General features: G+C 40.9%; 1 protein-coding gene and 1 long non-coding RNA gene across 6 annotated transcripts in view; one reads left to right on the top strand and one right to left on the bottom strand.

Moving 5' to 3' along the window:
- ZNF608 (zinc finger protein 608) overlaps positions 1–18,456 on the bottom strand; it is a 100,764-nt gene that overhangs the window by 71,108 nt on the left and 11,200 nt on the right. The window contains exon 1 of one of the 4 annotated variants that reach the window (XM_070569377.1): positions 309–438. The exons of the other annotated variants lie outside the window; for them this stretch is intronic. Coding sequence (XP_070425478.1) covers positions 309–365 — 57 coding nt within the window. The 5' untranslated portion in view covers positions 366–438. Of the gene's footprint in view, positions 1–308; positions 439–18,456 lie in introns of those variants that run through there. 4 annotated transcript variants of the gene reach the window in all.
- Positions 468–11,709, top strand: LOC103564009 (uncharacterized). 2 transcript variants are annotated; one of them, XR_011525161.1, is made up of 4 exons: positions 468–605; positions 2,712–2,803; positions 10,286–10,406; positions 10,616–11,709. It is a non-coding gene; the product is annotated as an uncharacterized lncRNA (long non-coding RNA). The 2 variants fall into 2 exon arrangements; XR_547987.2 differs by lacking the exon at positions 10,616–11,709 and having other exon boundaries at positions 10,286–10,438.

The following is an 18,456-nucleotide window of genomic DNA, read 5'->3' as shown; positions in this document are numbered from 1 at the left end:
TGGAATAACAGTGCAGGGATATGCAAAAGTACATAAGGAAAGCAGCAAAATGATCTTAGAAACCATTTAGGGTCTTTCCGGGGGCGGGGGTATACATGAGGATAGTTAGCTCAAGGGCACAGCAGTTTACAGTAGAATAAGGGCCCAAGACTGAGCAGAGGTTCCCAAAGCCCACTGTGTGTGCGCAGTGTGCACCCTGGTTTCATCTCTGCAGTGCCCAGAGCCCTCTGGGTTTCCCTGGGGCCAGTGAAGTGTCCCCACAGGGGCAGTGGAGGAGGACGACAGATAACAATTTCTGTGGCTGTTACCTCTTCCTCCGGTAAAAGCTCCTTGCTTTCTCTTGTCCTTCTATAAAGCAGAGTCATACCTTGACACGTGGGTTGAGCACACACTATGACTGAACAGTCAGTGCAATCTCACAGTTCTAGATGGCCGACCCCAGCCATGTCACAATCTGAGTACAGGCCCACATTCTGAGAACTTCCTACCCGGTAGCTCTTCGCTTCCTTCAGAGCGGCCTGGCCCCGCTCCATTCACCTCGACATGAACAGCAAAGGCAAAAATCGACCTGGCACCCAACTTGTACACCTTCCCACCGAGAGCAGGTAATCTTTCTCTGCCTGTCGTTCTCCAAGTGCCTTGTAGGAGGACCAAAAAAATTCTCTCTCACATGCATTCGAAAGTCTAATATTTTGTCAAACAGAAATGAAAAATAAACCTAATCTAAGCTGTCATAGAACCATGAAATGCCTCTGGCAGTTCTATCAAAGTATGGAGACACGTACAGACTCTTTGAAGAAATGAAACTGCAGTTTATCAAGTGTGATTTATAAGCAACACTGATGTAGCTGGTAGATAACACTGCTGTCTAATCATTAGTAGTCAGACAACAGCCATGTGAACACATCAATTATGGGCCACTGCCAAAAGCCCTTGAGATCTTGGAGATTAACAGCCAATCCTCTGTTTTACAAGCTCACATCAAAAAGAATATTAATAAGAGGAGGGGCAATGTGAAAGCTTGTCAGAGTAATTCAGCCACTAACACAAGGCATTTTTTTTTCTTCTCTTCTCTGTTGAATTGGCCCAAGGAAGAAGCTGGCATCAGCTACCAAGTGCAATGCTGCCAATTTCTTGGAAAATGTTTTTCACTAACATATGGGAACTTGTAAGGGTCTGCAAAACTGCTATTTGGTGAAGAAAGACAGGCAAGCCTTCTTCATGTCCCTTTTATAATGCTGGAATCAAACAAAGGACGGCATCGTTGAATTATTTTTAAACTAATATGCATGGTAGAAACATCCATTGGCTTTTTCTCTATCCTCAAAATAGGAAATTTTGTAAAATCTCTCATATTTCTTATACTTCCACCATCCACCAAAATTTAATTAACTAAGAGACAACTACTGGTACTAACCTGCCCATTAATGAGTTTCTTCAAATCAACATGGCTCTTTCCAATGCAGAACAAAAATCAAAATGTGGCCTCTAACTTTAAGTTAAATTCCTTCTTTCCAATCATCTCAGGAAGACAGATATAAATCCCACTGATATTTCTGCAATTAGAATTAAACCAGCTCTCACAACCCATATATAGAAAGCATTTGCAAAAGGATATGCCACAGGCACAGCATTTATTTCAGTGATATCAGTATTTAACATACGCACCAGAGAGGACTGCTATATTTTTGTAAATGATCAGATTAAACCAAACAGCTGGCAACTAACAGTTTAGTGGGGTTTCAGCAGGCTCCCTAATATATGAAGAGAAACCACACTACAAAATGCACGGCCTGGGTTTCCCCTGCCACTTAGAGATCTGTTTGCATTTTTATTTGTAGAACACGAGTGTTTTGCTAATATCTCATTTGTTGTTCATCATTTCAAACTTAGCATGGGGTAGTGGGAAGAGCATTAGGGGAGGAAAAAGAAGCATGGGGTCCCTGTTGCTTCTCAGTAGTCAAGCTGTTTGGCCCCTAAGTCAGTCACTTAATTCAAGGGCTAGCTGACAAGCAATTGTTAGATCAGAGATTCTTTACCTGGGGTTCAAAGACTTTGTGGAGTCTAAGAAACCCTGTAATTATAAAAGCAAAGGTTTACGTGTTTGTAATAGGTACACTTTCTTTTTTTCTTTTTTCCTCGTAGAGAGTGAGTCCATACATGCTCAATAAAATCTTAAGCCAAAATAGAGTTAAGAAGCATGGATCTGGTGGTAAAATCAAAGGCAAGAGCGGGGCTTCTTTTGTGCATCCTCTGTCCATGTTTGCTAAGTAAAGGCACTGCCTGGGTTCTAAACCTCGGTCTCCTTACCTGTCAAACCAGAGCAATAACATGTTCTCTGATGACCTTCAGACGCTGTCATAAAACCCAACAGGATATGGCTGTAGGAGTACTTAAACATAATTTGCAGTGAGATCGAATTCAATAAACATTCCCTGGGCAGCTAGATGCATGGCATTATACAAAGATTAATAATTATTGATGGCATTTTTGATATTAGAAAGGAAATGGCCTTCTGAGTAAATAATTCATCTGGGAAACTTCAAAGGGTTGGGGGGAATCTTCAAAGGAAACTATTCTTCCAGGCTTAGTGGATGCTGTGGTGGAAGCCCACTCGAAAAGATGTCAGAGTTCTCATTAATGGGCATGGTCATCGTCATCTTGTACGATACATCTCATTGTGAGGTTTCTTTTCTCCACCACTTTTCCAGCAAAAGCTCTCAGTGTCAGAGAAGCACACAGCTCAGTAGAGACTCTAGAAGAACGGCAGCCACGCCCTGGCAATCTGATGCAACCCGCTCAGGTGAAAAAGACCTTCACAATCAATATGTATAGTTTCAATCTAGTAAATGTATATTGCAAGTGTGTTTTTTTGAAAATGTATTTTAATAATATGAGTTTAATAGGAAACTTCAAGGTAAAAATCAAACCACTGTTCTCATTAACAGTTATGACTATCAATGACATACGACGGTAATCCATGATTACACACCAAAGCTATCAGAGTGGGCTGTGCTCCAAGTTCTTACACAAATTTCACCAAAGATAAAGGGGCCAAATTCATGCCTGAGTTTCCAAGATCTTATTACACTCCGAACTCCTGGACTGGCGTTTTTTTTTTTTTTTTTTTGCAAGTTAGATTGTTAATTTGATTTAAACAATTTTCCCAAGGTCACATTTAAGCTATAAGGTATAACAGACACTTCTCTCTTACTTGAATAATGACTTTTTTTTTTAAGAGTAGCCTTCCATTTTAGCCCTGAGGGTTTTGTGGGTGACAAAGAAATCATCAGACAAAAGTCTGCCAACAAACAGGATGCCATTGCAATCTGTTATTCTGACACAGCATAACCCTTCTGGGCAAAGCATTTCATCTTTATTCTTTAAAATGCAACAGACACGCTCTACCAGACCCGGGAAAGCAGGTGCGATACAACTGATTATACACATGATGGTGCTTTAAAGAATTTAAAATGCCACATAAATGCAAGATATATGAAAATCCAGAAATGTTTTAATTCCCAGCAATGTTTTTGCCTGTGATCTCTACATGCAAAAAAGGACAAAAGATGTGGACCCAGCGGAGCCAGCCTTGAGGCCCTCCTCTCTCTGCAACCCTACTAAAAGGGAATCAGGCACAGTGCTAGGTGCTAGGGAGATAAAAATAAATAAGATGGCATCCATGTCCTCAAAGGCATACAGGCTAGCAGGGGAAACGTGCATTCACAGATAAGAGCAACAAAACAGGAGAAGTACAGACACAATATACTTGTCTCTACTGCAAGAACTAAGAATAGGGGAAATTATAACTCTTTCTGGTACTGGATGGACACTCAGAAAACATACTCCAAGAAGAAACTAAGGCCCAGAGACAGTGGCTTTTGCTCAGGGTCATAAAAGAAGTCCAAGCCAAAACACCAAGTGGGTCCCAGTCTCCCAATTCCTAGTTCCAGAGCTTCCGCCCCGGATCATGACCCAGGCAGGAATCAGAGCAACAGGCCGCTACAGGGAACAATCTACCTGAGGGCCACGTGGGGCCAACATCAGCGGGGCTTGCTAGCTAGGCTCTGGTGACTAAGAGGGCACCACAGCAAACTGGCAATTTTCTGAAACCCAGCTGACCAGAAGAGATGACTTCCACAGATCAGACCTACAGCAGGAACACTTAGAGCTGCATGCTTTCTACACTGCCCAAACATTTCCGCCTGCCTCCACGGCATTATCTACATGCTACTAAACCCAAATGGCTAACTAAGCAAAGCCATGGCTCATCTCTACTATTTAAGCAGTTCATTGTGCAGGGATATCTCTGCTCTAGGATTCTAGTAAACACCGTAAGGGATACCTGGCTGTAAATACTCCTAGGGCTGAAGCTGCAAATCATTAGTCCTTCCTGCTCTACTCCCATTTGACCAGGCACACTAATTAACCACCTGTAAAACACTTAATGAAGTCATATTTAAAGCAATATTGGGGTAATTTTTCTATAAAGAACCTTAAAAAAAAAAAAAAACAGGAAATTCTAATAACCATTCTTAATATCTGCCTTTGAGAGAAAAATAAAAAGACATCTTCAAATGAGCTATCTGAAGCTTTTTCTAAATGTACCCAAAGGAGTCCCCCTCTCAAGGGGACAATCAGAAAAGGGACAGGGGACCTGGGACTGGGTATTTGGGCAAAGGAAAAAAACTAAGCATCCTTCAGGTGATTCAGATGCACAGCGCTGATTAAGAAACAATGTTTTAAATTAAGGATTCAAGGATTTGGGGTATTAGATCAAAAATTATTCATATGGAAATATGACCCCAAAGGCCAGTAAGATGAAAATCATATTCACCTTCCAATTGAAGACTATAAAGATAAACTATCAGAAAACAGTACAAGAAAAAACAATTTTTAATAATCTTGGAGGAAAAAAATGTCTTCCTACATCAACACAAAACCCAGAAGTCATCAAAGGAAATTAATTATAAACCTGACTACACAATTTAAGACATTTACACAGGGAAAAAACTAGCATGAACAGAATCAAAAGACAAGTGAAGAGATGGGGGAAAATTTACAAGCACGTGAAAAAATATTTGCAATACATGAAAAAAGTGCATTTAATTAATATACACTGAAATACTTTAAAATCAATGAGAAATGGCTAACTCATCAGGAAATATCAGAAGTTATAAATTGTCAATAGGTAGAAAAATAGAGATACAATGACGTGTACACATGAAAAGGGCAAATTAAAATAATGGATTCCTATCAAATTAGCACAGATTAAAGCCCCCAAATTATAATTTTTTGGTATTAGTGAAATTGTAGAAATACAGGCATTTCATGTTCCAGTGTTGGTGGGAACACAAACTGATGCAATCAAGTTGGGGGACAATTAAATTTCGAAATGCATGCGTACAAAGATGTTCACTAAAGCATTCTGTAACTAAAAAAGCCTAGAAACACCTAAATGCTACTAGTAGAGGATCAGTTAAATAAATTATAGAATCGAAGGTAGTAAGGGAACATATGATATCCAAGACGTACAGGTATGTGAAAAGAGCAAGGCGCAGACCTGATTCTTCAATATGTTCTGATCTATGTAAGGAGACAAGAAATACAAATATCTATGCTTGAACATATGGAGACTATCTGAGAAAAAACATACAAAACTGTAAAAAGTAGCTGGCTCTGGGGAGCAAGTCTAAGGGGGAAGTAAAACCTACTTTCCATTATATAATATTATAGCACAGTTTAAACTTCTACAGACTCATGCACTGCTTTTTTTAACTTTAAAAAAAGTTAATTAGTGGGTCAGCCTGGTGGCACAGTGGTTAAGTGTGCACGTTCCGCTTCGGTGGCCCGGGGTTTGCCAGTTCAGATCCCGGGTGGGGACATGGCACCACTTGGCAAGCCATGCTGTGGTAAGCATCCCACATAGAAAGTAGAGGAAGATAGCCACGGATGTTAGCTCAGGGCCAGTCTTCCTCAGCAAAAAAAGGAGGATTGGCAGCAGATGTTAGCTCAGGGCTAATCTTCCTCAAAAAAAAAAAGCTAATTAGACAGCATTTTTAATAAATCCAACAAGTTCCTCAGGGCTTTAGACCTGTCTCCAAACCAGGAGGCTTGTGAAATCCCCAGAGAGTATGCAAGAGATCCAGTGGGGTGCAAGAAAAAAAAGCCTGAAATGTCTATCTATGCTATTACCTCATCTTTTTAAACTTCTCTTGTTCAGAATTTTAATAATTATTGACTACATTAATACAACAGCATGTGTGTGTGTATACACTACAAACCCCTAGAAGACATTTGCTCTGGGGAAAGTAATAGTCTCTCTCTTTTTTTTTTCTTTCTTTTCTCTTGTAATAGTCTCTTTTCAGTGTCTTCTGAGGAAGGTACCGTTTTGTACACACTGAAAAAAACTTGAAATTTACGATCTTGCACCTGAAAGCTGTTGACATAATTCACAAAAGATAACACCTCCATCTCCCTTAACCACTTCGAAACTAGAATACAATCAAAAGACTTGAGGAATAGAGTCAGAAGTTAAGGCTTAGGGGCGGTTTCCACGCACTGAGATCCTTCTATGACGTAAGTCAGAGCCCGGCCCTGCCCTGCTCAAACCCCCAGTCCCTCCCATCTCTGAGTCTTTCTTGGTTCTTCACGGCTCCCTGGAGCCTGACCTCATGCTCCTTCTTGGACTTCATCTCCTAGCACTCTCCCCTGTCCATCATTGAGCTCCAGCCACCCTGGTGTCTCCTTGAACACACCAAACACACTCCGTCCTCCAGGGCTTATAGACAGGCTGTACCCCTGGTCTAGAAAGTTCTCTCCCCAGGGGGTTAGATGGCTCCCGCTCACTGTTTCGGGTCCTTACTCAAACATAAATAAATATAAACTCTCCTTTCCCACCATCCCTCTCTACCACCTCCTCCTGCTTGATTCTCCCTTACAGTGCTTAACATCAACCGAAGGATATTTATTTGCCCAGAATAAACTAGAATATAAGCCTCATGAGAGCAGAGACTTTGGTCACTGTTGTATCTCCAGGACCCAGACTGTGCTTGGCATATAATCAGCATTCAAAAAAATATTTGCTGAGTGAAAGAATAAATAAAGGAACAAATGAAAGAATAAATTGAGGCCTGCATTGACACCTCCCCCTTTCTAATATGTCTGTTGTCAGAACACAAAACAGTCAAAGCTCTCTAAACTGTAGGAGGACGAAGGGAATAAATGAAGAAATGAATATTTAATTGTCCAAAATATCTGTGTTGAAAAGAATCCCTTAACATAGCAACAGTAGCCTGCACAAATGATAAAAATGAAAAATTCCTAATTTTTCCAGCACAAAACCTACCAACCCCCCCGCATCTGTACATATCTTCTGCCTTTCCTCCTGTTACGATGGAGGAGCTGTCCCAAGTCCAGGGGCCCAGAGAAGCACCCATGCAGCAAATCTTCCCCACCCCAACCCCACGCCTACTCCAGGGCACCTTCTCCCCTCTCCCTCTGGTATGATCAGCTTCTCTCCCTCTCCTGTATCATTCCCATCAGCATACAAACAGTCTACTTATTAGAGTGCTCTACTTTAAAAAACGATAGAGATACATACGCCTTGACCTCACGTTGTCCCTTATAGAAAGAAAAGTGTGCTATTCTCATCATGCCCTGTTTTCCTTACCACCCTCACAAAATCCAAGCACTCCAATCAGACGTTGATCTCCCCATCCCCATCCCTCACCCAGGACCACCCGTGTTAAGATCACCAATAACAGTCATCCTTCCAAAGTCAGAAGTCAACTCCAAGTCTCATCCTAACCTGACTTCTTGGCAGCATCTGACACATCTGAGTTCACCCTCTTTGCTAGAATTTCTTCACTTGCTTTCCAGAAATGCTAGACTGGTTGGGTTTTCTTCCTCCTCACTGGACGCTGTGCCAGCTGGCTCCCCCTAACATTCCAAGGCTCAGCCCTGGGCCCTTGTCTTTTCCAACTATACTGTCTAGGTGACTTCTTCCAGCCCCACAACTTTAAAGTCCACCTATACACCCACTTCCTCCAATCTATGCCTCCAGCACTGGCCCTCCAATTGAGCATCGTCACTTGGCAGCCACGGGGTACATCAAAAGTGTGTCCCAACTCTTGATGCCACCCACCCCAAAAATTCTAGATGTTATCCTTAATTTTCATCCTCTCACAACTCCGTATCCAAGGCCCGTCCTCACCACCTTAGACCATGTGAGCATTTCTCACCACCTCCATGACTACCAAAGGCGTCTATCCTCTCTTGCCAGGACTACTAAAAAAGTCCTGCAACTCATTTCCCTACTTCTCTTCTTGCTTGTCTATAGTCCATTCTCCACACAGCAGTCAAGAGCAAGTTTTCAGAAACAAACCAAATCATGTCACTCCCTTATTACAAATTCTGTTAAGGTTCCTCATCATATTCAAATTAAAATCCAAACTCTTTATAATGGCCGGCCTACAAGGCCCTGCGTGATCTGGCCTGTGCCCAACTCCCAATGCAATCTAGACATGGTCTGTCCAGAAGACGTTCCGTGTGTATTTTCTGGGTGGATTTAACAGCATATGCAGTCAGCCAAGAGAGAGACCAGGAAGCATGTCCAGAAAAAAGTACAAACATCCAATCAATCAGGAGAACACGCTTTGGTTCCCCTCAAGTCAGAGCCAGTTGCTGAATCTGTTCTTTCTCTCCCATCTCAAGTTTATACTCGATGCAGCTCTCCACCCTGTAATTGGGCTTCAAAACCATAGCTGCATCAGACCCTGCTTCAACCTCATCTCTTACACTCAGCTCCTAGCGTCAGAGGTCTTAAAGAAATGTCAACAGAAGAGGCTCTCAATAAGTAGGCAAATCTTCTACTCCGTTTTTCCAACGAATCTCTTTTCCACTGTGTCCTAAGATGAGGCAGGATTTCCAACAGAAAGAATACACAACCGTGTCCTCTGTCAGCCCTAAAACGCTCTCCTTTCCCCAAGTCGAGGCTTCAGAAGAAATAAAAAGTACCACTGTTTGTACAAACTGTGGGGAACTCTGGTCTGCGGTGAATTGAGAGGAGTTGAGAGGTACACTGGTGAACTTATCACCCATTAACTTTCTGACTTGTGCCCTTAGAATTCCAGTAACCTTGATCTTGTACAGCTGCCCTCACAGATCTGTTTCAGTTATGCACATTATTTATATTATTTCTAGTCCTCAAATTCATCAGGTATATTAGAAACGTGCAGCTGAAGAAAACACAACTCACATAAATGTACATACATATGTAAATATATTAGCAAATATGGAAAATAAAAATATATGACATTTATACTACTCTCAAGTCTGACTCACCCCACAACTTAATGGCAGTATCAATCCTCAGGATCTCGTTTGCCTATCAGGTCCCTATGTGATCCTCACTCCTTACATTAGTTATGAAAGTCTCTTACAACATCCATTGTAAAATCAGGGGGAAAAAAAGCCACTTTAGACCCTGCTTCAACCTCATCACTTACATCTTTGTTGCCAGCTTCAAATATCTTAAGAAACATCTACAGAAGAGGTTCTCTCCAAAACCAGCTTTACACACACCAGCTTTAGGGGCAGAAAGGGTGACTGTGATTAAGACACCAGGAAAGCTCTCCTGCCCCTCCTCCTCCAAGAGAGTCCCTACACTTGAGCTCCATTCCTTGGGCCTTTAAAAGTCTACTCACAATGAGGCTGGTGGCACCATCTTAAAATCACCTTATGGGTCATTCAATGGATTGTTAGCAGAGGGTAAAGTTCTTGATAAATGGAGAAGAATTTGGCCCAAAGCAGATAGGAACATACCAGAAGGTAAAAGAAAGATATGTTTAAAAGGACTTAGCTACAAGAATCAAAGCAAAGACCACCTCTGATTTGGGGTGCTGGCCTTTTCGTTTATCTTACTCTCCTATGATACGGACAACAATAGCCTCAGATCTATGCTTTTCCTCCTCCTCAGGAAGCATCTTCTCTCGGCCTCTATTATACAGGTTTTCCATAATCTGAAAATCACTAGCCCAACACGGCTAGCCAGCTGCTTTCCTTCCTTATCGTGGAAGATAACCTTAAGCTCATTCCTTGTGCCATTTTAAAATGCTGAGGGCTTCATTAGATATTAAAGCAATGGATATATGGTAAATATAACACATAGAAATTTAACTCACTTCTCTACATTTTCTGAATATTATGAAATGTGTTTATATGTAAATATTTGGGCATATTTCCATTCCTGTGAAAGAAATGTGTCTATTTGCTTGCCTTGTAGATCACCATGCCACAAACCCCAGCCATTACCCTGGAACAAAGCAGATCTTATGAAGAGCCCCATGGTCTAACTCTTGTCTGCGATACATTGCTCTTCCCTCTGTCTCTCCTTGTAATTCCAGGTAACACAAATAAAGTTCGCTGTAGAGCCCTATTAGCCTAAAACTTCCAAGCTAATTTACTGGCCCAAGATTTAGGTCAGTGCTGTCCCAACTACAACAGAGGAGGCGACCAATTTCTATCCTTAAAACTCTGATCTGCAGAGGAAGCAAAAGAAGATGGTCTTGAGTAGCTTTAAAAGCATCAGCTCAGATTATTGTACTCATTCCAGCACGACCACGAAATGCAGGAACTGTGAAGAATAAGTGGATACTGAGAAGGAGGATCGTCCTTCCACAGCACTGAGCACCATCTAAGGGCCCCTTTCTGCAAGCTGACTCCCTCCCTGAGCTTCACAGCCGCACATTCAGAGAAGCAGGCTGGCCCAGGCCTCAGAGAGCACCACCGCGAGGCGACACCCCCAAGGCCTGGGCAAGAGTGGTATTTCCCTAAGGTTTGATGAGGTAACTGCCAATGCTCTTTAACCAAGATTAGCGGGTAACAGGAGAGTGGAATCTTCTTAACACCGTTGACAGGAAACCTATTTTGAGCCCAGCAAAGGCCAAACACCTCCATATTAAGAAACACTTTAAACAGGCAATACTAAATCATTAAACCTTAAAAATCACTTCTCTTCTGGATCCTATCTGCTCATGCTGACTGGTAAATAAACTCTTCAAGCTTTACCTTGACTATACATACACGCATATATATATGTTTAAGTATGTATGTCTCTGTGTGTTCATAAATATATAATATACAAATATGCTATATTTAGTGACTTACAGTTACTTTACTTTTTTGTTGTTTAGTTGTTGTTTCCCGCACTCCCCCAAAGGGTACTTTGAAATCTTTCCAGTTTTTACAATTAAACCTAACCATCTGGACTCAAATCTTCACATTCACTAAATTAGTCACAGATTTTGTGGGTAAGCTGAGAAAGTAAATGGTATGCTCAGTGCTAGGATTTACACCACATCTACCACAGCAAAACACTCTCTCTCCAATAACCTCTCCAATTATGCACGCACATTCAGGCTCAAATAACACAGAGGCAGCTATCCCTCACTACACAGAATATGTGCACAGTTAGTCCTACTCTTTAGGTCCAGACGCGAGTTACAACAGGCCCAAAATGAACTTCTCCAAAAACCTTTCAGAATTTATTTTACAGACAAAAGGTAAAACAGTACCTATTTTTCCATCACCATTTAACTTCCTCCTACTGCTACTGTGTGCTGACAAGCTGCTCAGCCAAACTCAGAGGCAATTTGATGAGATCTGTATCTATGTTTTGAACACCAGTAAAAATGTGATTGGAATACACTGGGCGTTCTGTAGATTTCTCTAGTACGAGAGTGTTCGAACTTCTTCAGATTTCACTGTAAGCGTCAGAAAAGGAAAATTCAACATGTTTAACATTCAATATACCCAGAGAGCTGAAATCCAACAAGGGCAAGGGATTTCGTGTTGTCATCTAACCACCAGTAAATAGCCGTACATATTACAGAACTTCCATTAATCTAAAACTGGACGGGATTATCTGCTGGAAGTAACTCCACGGCTATACTAAGTCCAGGTAAGTGGAAAACCTGGTTTCTACAAGAAAATAATGTACATGAATTTATAACCAGCCCATGGTGTCATATGCTGGCCTTTCAAAGGAGCCTTTAACTAAGCCTTTAATATGAGCTGAAACAGAAAGGAGTAGACTTTGGTGTAAGGACGTTTATAAACATTTTTCAGAGCATCTTAAAAAGGTTAGCACTTTTCCTTCCACATTTCATATGGGCAACAAAAAGCATCCACTCACCTAGTATACAGAACAGGTTAGAGAGGAAGAACCAGAGACAAGGGGAACCCTTGTTAATATGCAGGAAGCTCAGCACTGGTTCCTCAGTTCTTTATGTGCAAGTGAACACGAACTAAACTCACTGAAATACACGCTATGTTTAGGGGGGATTAAAACCCTCAGAAGCATTCACATTGTGGAGGCACTGACAATCCGATAAAAAAAAAACCAACTTTCTTTCCAGGAGGGATTAAAACCGCAAGGAGATTTCAAGCTTGCAAAGCCTCTAGGCTGTCATAAATATTAACATGAGCTATGGTTTTTATCTTTGCACTTTTGTTTTGGTTTGCTAAGTAAACCTAGCTTGAGCACATATTAACAGTCGAACAACACACAAAGAAATCAAACTTCGGTGAGCATTTGCAGGGACCTACCTCTTTGGTAAAACATGATTTGGGGTGTTTTTTTTTGCATGATTTTTAAAAAGCTATTTACACAAATTTAATTTCCTTAGTGACTATGACAGTGCTAAATTTTATGAGATTTAAAAGTCTGAAATTTTAAAAATTATGTTGGATTGCTCACAGAAGTAAAATCTAGTCTCTTTCTTCCCTAATATAGAAAATAATAACAGAAAAGCATCCAGAATGAACATTAAAAAGTCACTAGTTTGACAAGGCTGAAAACATTCAGAGCTATCTCTTTACACCCTTTGTTCCCCCATTCCCATAATCCTCCTGTTGCTCACCACCCCCCAATAGAAACAGATCTGTAAAATGAAGCTATCAGCCATGATTTAGACTCAAAAAATCAAACCGTTTTAAAAGGATCATGATACCAAAAGAATAATACCAGAACTTAGTAAGGAGAAAATAAAACAAGATCATGTTAAGCCAGCTTAACATATTTAAAAGTTCAATTTATCAAATATGCATCAAGTAACTAATGATTTTAATGTTACAGAAGGAATGGGCTTTTTCATGGCCAAACAGAATACAAAGACATCATGTAGAAACAATACTTGGAAGCATCCTGAGTTACCATTACGGTGGCAGTTTAGACACAGAAGAGCACTTTGACTTGATAAAGGGTTTGATTCCCAAGAAGACTAATGTAAAAATAAAAACAGTGAATTGGGGAGTATTCAAAATGATACTTCTAGAAAACTACACTTTACTAGTGATTTCCTTAAGCCTATTATTCATAAAAAGATTAGAAGGACAAACTACAACTACAATGGCAACAAACGCCATGATTTCTGGTCTTCTACTGTAAGATATAATCTAGTCCTAAAGAAAAAAAGACATCCTGAAATTCTGGCTGCCAGGCAACAGCTCTTCCTCCTCAAACTGCTATACCACTTCACTGTGGCTGCTGCAGAGTTCTTCTCTATTCAGTACCACGGCCACTAACTAATGAAATAGTGGGGCATTTCTGTAAACGGTCGCAATTATTCAAGACATTGCACTGTCTAGGGCCAGTTTAACAAAGCCTTTCCACCAACCACCCCCTTTCCCACACACCTTCTTCCTAATTTTTACTCCCTATCTCCACTGCCACCACCACCACCACCACCATTCCCCCTCATTTGAACAAACAGGGAAATTCAGCAACAGCCACACTGTCCCTCTCTCAGTTGGAAGAAGCTAAGTTTTTAGCTTCCTGACTAGGCAGCAAAGAAATGACAACCTGCCTCTGCCTTCCTCCCCTCTCTCTTTACAGCTTACAAAGTACACTTGGCCAGGAAGTTCTCACCATTAAACAATTCATTCTTCTTCTGCAAAAAACAGGGGTAAAAACAGGTGAGCATGATCACAAAACATAACACTGGGCATTCAATTCCTATACCTTATGGCCTCATTCTTTTACCTCCTGGTCCATAGGATTTGGTGACCAAATAAATCTTAATCTGTAAACAAATGGTTTGCTCTACAATTAGACCATTCATTCTTTTTTTCCTTTTTTTCCAAACTGCTTGGCGGCTACCCAACCCAGAGACTTCTAGGTTCTTCCATTATTTAGTGCTCCCAATGGTTAAAAGGCAATAAGCTCATTTGGAGTTTATAAAACTATGCGCCATCAACAAAAGCATGTAATGCTTCCAAGATGCACAGTGGCTTCTACACACACAATGGGGAGCTGTGTGTAGTCTCCCCCAAAACAAAAATGCCCAGCCCCAATTAAGCGCCCTGGGGGCCTTCAAAGCAGTTATGCTAAGTTGCAAATTCAGCAAGATCCACTTGAACTCCAACTGTCTTATGTGCTTTTCCCTCCCAAGGTAGGGAAAAAGCCGGGCAGACTGACCTCATTAAAGGGTAATTAGTGAACACCGGGACTTGAGGGGCTAGCACAATCGTGCCTATTGAGCATTTCACTATGGGGCCACTATTTTCTTTTTTTTCTTTTTTTTTTTAACCCAGGAGGTCTCTGCAGTCTGAAAGGCCCACATTTTAAATTTTTAAGGATTTCAATCTGGCCATTTTTTCTACTACCAGTCATAGAGTAAGAAGAAAGGGAGCAACGCAAACAACGCTCCTGCTTCTTTTGTGGAATTCTGACATAGCCAAAAGTTTCTAAGTAGAATAGATAATTTATATTCTGTATATAATAAATAATTTAAAATAAAATAAGTTTTGCTTTAAATGAAGTGAAATAAATGCTCCGCCTCCTGGTTACAGAGATTGAAAACAGCACATTAAAAAAAGGGCATTATAAATCAATCAATATAGGGCTTTTATGATTATATGTGACGATGTTGGAAAAAAAACACAATTGATCTGTTTACATGTGAAGGTGTTATTTAGAAACTAATACAAAGTAATGTGATCAACATAACCACTTTACCATCAATAAAATTCTTCACACCTCTTTAAAGCTCATTATTACTGCTGATATCAATCTGCCAAGATGCTGAGGACTGAGCGCTACTATAAAATGCACCAGTAAATTTGCCTGTTTACATTCTTGAACTTAAGAGCACCACCTTTCCGAAAAAACAAAGCCACAGAACTACTGCCTTGGTACTAAAATTCGCCAGTACGTGAGAAAGTGGTTTTTAAGGCAACTAATAAATAAATCTAAACTTGACCTTCTCAGCAACCAAGATTTAAACAACTCTAATCAGGCAGATCAATATCTTTAAAACAAAACAAAAACAGTGAAAAGGAGGAAACAGAGTTGGAATAATGATCTCCCTCCAAGCAGAACCATCCCAAAACTAGAGTCTAGCACATTCTCCTAACAGTGGATTATGTAGCAGGGTAAGGGGCACTAAAGTCGCAGTCGACCATGCCTACTGCAGCCCCAAAGTTCCAACAGCTTCCAGACAGTGTGCTCAGAACAGTGTGCCCGGAGTCTAGTCACAAACGTGTAGAATAAAATTAATGCGCACAGTGCATCTTTAATGCTGTCCCTGCATTTGTTAAGCCACTTAATCACCCAGTTAGTTTATCTGGGTTTATGGCTTTTGAATATCAAATTAAAGAATTTAGAAGTGTGTAACAAGCCTTTGTATTTTGGCCAACTATACTTAAACTATATTTAGAAGTAAATGTGTGTATTTGTGTTCTGTTAAAACACCGCACCAGACCCCTCCATTAAATTTGGGCAAACATCCTTGTTTTATTTATTTGAGAAATACTACAAAATGTATTTGCGTAGCTTAAACATATGTAATACATTTTGAGAAATCTTGAAAAGATGGGAAAGACTTACTAAGAGACGGGGGGGGGGGACCCCCACTGTACTTGCGCTTTCTTTTTTTGTAATATACCCAGTACATGAGGCTTTGAGGAAAAAATGCAAATCCTGGAAGTCATTCCAAACAGTTGGAAACTCTTCCTCTTAAAGTAAATCCAAAGGCTCAAAAAATAAATATTCAAGAGCATTAATTTGTTTCTAGATGTGTGCGTGCAAGTAAAACAGCAGTCATAATGTGGAAATTTCAGTCACATTTTGCAACTAATTGGAAGCAGATTAGAATTCCGCCCCGGGGGAACGTTGTCAAACTAGAAGCGGCAGCAAATGAAGAAAGAGGTGAGGGCGTCGTGAAGAGCTGACAGATTTACAGCGCTCAGGGCTATAAACGGGTTTGGGCCGGGGACGCGGGCGCGTCCCCGCAGCCCCGCCGGGAGCGCGCAGCCCGGCCCGCGGCGCGAGCGGCCACGCCCCCGGGGGCCGGGCCCTCCATCTGCTCCCGCTGCGAGACAATAAACTGGGCCTGCCGAGGAAACCCGTGGACCCCGCAGACTGATAAACTGGCGCAGGCAAAAGTCAGAGGGAGAGGAGCTTTCTTTATTTTAAAAGTGGGGGGAAGGCAGAGAAAAAGAAAGCAGATCGCGGAGGATAATACAGCAATGGAGTAATGGAAACAGCTGCTCGCTTTCTACTTCAGTGTCTGGCATCTGCTGCGGCATCATGGGAAAGGCTGGTGAAGGATTTGGGCAAGGAATGTGAATGCAGACAATTGGCCAAATGGAGTCTGATGCGGAAAAGCTCAATTGCTCTGTTTTAAAATCATGTCGTTCCCTTTGGGGAGCAGAAGCAAACAATATTACTTAACTCAAATTCCACCTTCAAAGCGGTTTAAAGGTTTGGGAATGTGAATCGCTTTTCAATCAGTGACTCAAGGTGTGAAACAATATAAAGGGATAAAGCCTCGTTGCGGGAGCAGCCTGCATTGGTCGAAGTGTTCGCCTCATCTTCCACAGATCTTCATGGAGAAGTTCAACTGAAGTACTTTTCTATATATTTCACTTTCTTTGAAAAAAATTATTCTTAAATCACAACTGCTTACTTCTGACCTGACTCATGGGACAATTTCTATGTGTTGTGCCTATTTTCCCCTTGGCTGCAAAGATTCAGTTCTAATTTCATTTCCATCGGGAAAGAATTGGCAAAGAACTAAAACGCAGAAATCCATAACTCAAGTGCTGCTGTGCTAGTCATAAGCCTATAATAAAGCACAGATTTGATAGCATTATCCATGTACTGTGGTGAACCACACACAAATAAACAGTTCTCCGTGAAGAATGAAAACGCGAGGCTTCAGCCCTTCCAATTCAAACATTATTGTTGCTTTTAACATGAGCCATCCATAAAGTCAACTAAGGAGGTGACAGGAAATCCAAAAGTAATCTGGTCTGGCTATGTACACTTTGCCAAAAAAAAAAAGTTAGGAGATGCTTTCCAACTCATCCTAAGGATGTTCTAAGTGAAGAATGCGTAAAACTGTAAAACCTAGGCATAGAAACAAATGGTACTTTGACGCCAAGTGAATTCAAACACACACGTGGTGGGTGTAGCAGGCAGAAAAAGTACAGCCCTCCAATATGGACAAAGCTTGCTAACCTAACAAGGAACAACTTAGACGCAACCTTTGAACCTTCAGTGACTAATGCGACAGACAAAAAGGTGGACCTAAAGCAGCCCGAGGGCCAGATGTGCTTTCCTAAGAAACCAAATGAGGAGTTTTCTTTAATCAAAAGGACGAACAGTGACTTCTAGGAGTTTATGAAAGTGTGACCAATTGGAACTTTGTCGTCTGTTGCTAATTGAAGCATATAAAAGAGTCTATTTCTTAAAACATACAACAAACAGTTGTTTTTTTTTTTAATTCACTTGCCACTTGACAAAAACCAGAATCAAGTTGACTGCTAGAAGATCAGTGCAAGCAAAGACAGAGCTATTATTTCAAACTGTCAGGGGAAGGCAGTAAAATTGCTACCAGGTCTCCTTAAGTTACCCTTCAATAAAAAGAAGCCATCAGGGAAATAAGAGGAAAAGAAAACATATCAAAACCTTAAAAGTCCCTTTAAGTAAAATTATACGTCTGTGGCACCATGCCATCTGCTCTCTGGTTAACATAATAAGCCAATCCCACAACCTAAATATCTGCTTTCTAAAATCATTATGTACAGCACAAAATATAATCAATATATTTTTAAACTGTAAAAGGTGCATGCAATATGGCATTATTGGAATATGCCTAAATGTCCCCGTAGGCACATTTTTCTTAAGGTGCTGGCTGACAATGAGGATTCCCAGGAGGCAAGAAGCTCAGTGGTTGAGCTGGAATAGTGGCAGTGAATAATAATGAAACTGGGGTGGGAGGTGGAGATGAGAAAGAAGAGAGAGGAGCTTTGAAAAGTCAGCAGTAGTATTTACGCATCACTTCAAACCCATTTGTCCTAACAGAAACGCCCTTCCCTTTAAGTTCTCTATTACAACTAAAATACATATTTTTAAATTTTCCTTTAGCTTCACTGAGGGGGGAAGCTTTC

Source organism: Equus przewalskii, chromosome 13 (assembly GCF_037783145.1).
Source record: "Equus przewalskii isolate Varuska chromosome 13, EquPr2, whole genome shotgun sequence".
NCBI classification, from domain to species: Eukaryota; Metazoa; Chordata; class Mammalia; order Perissodactyla; family Equidae; genus Equus; species Equus przewalskii.
This window is presented reverse-complemented; position numbering and strand designations above follow the sequence as displayed.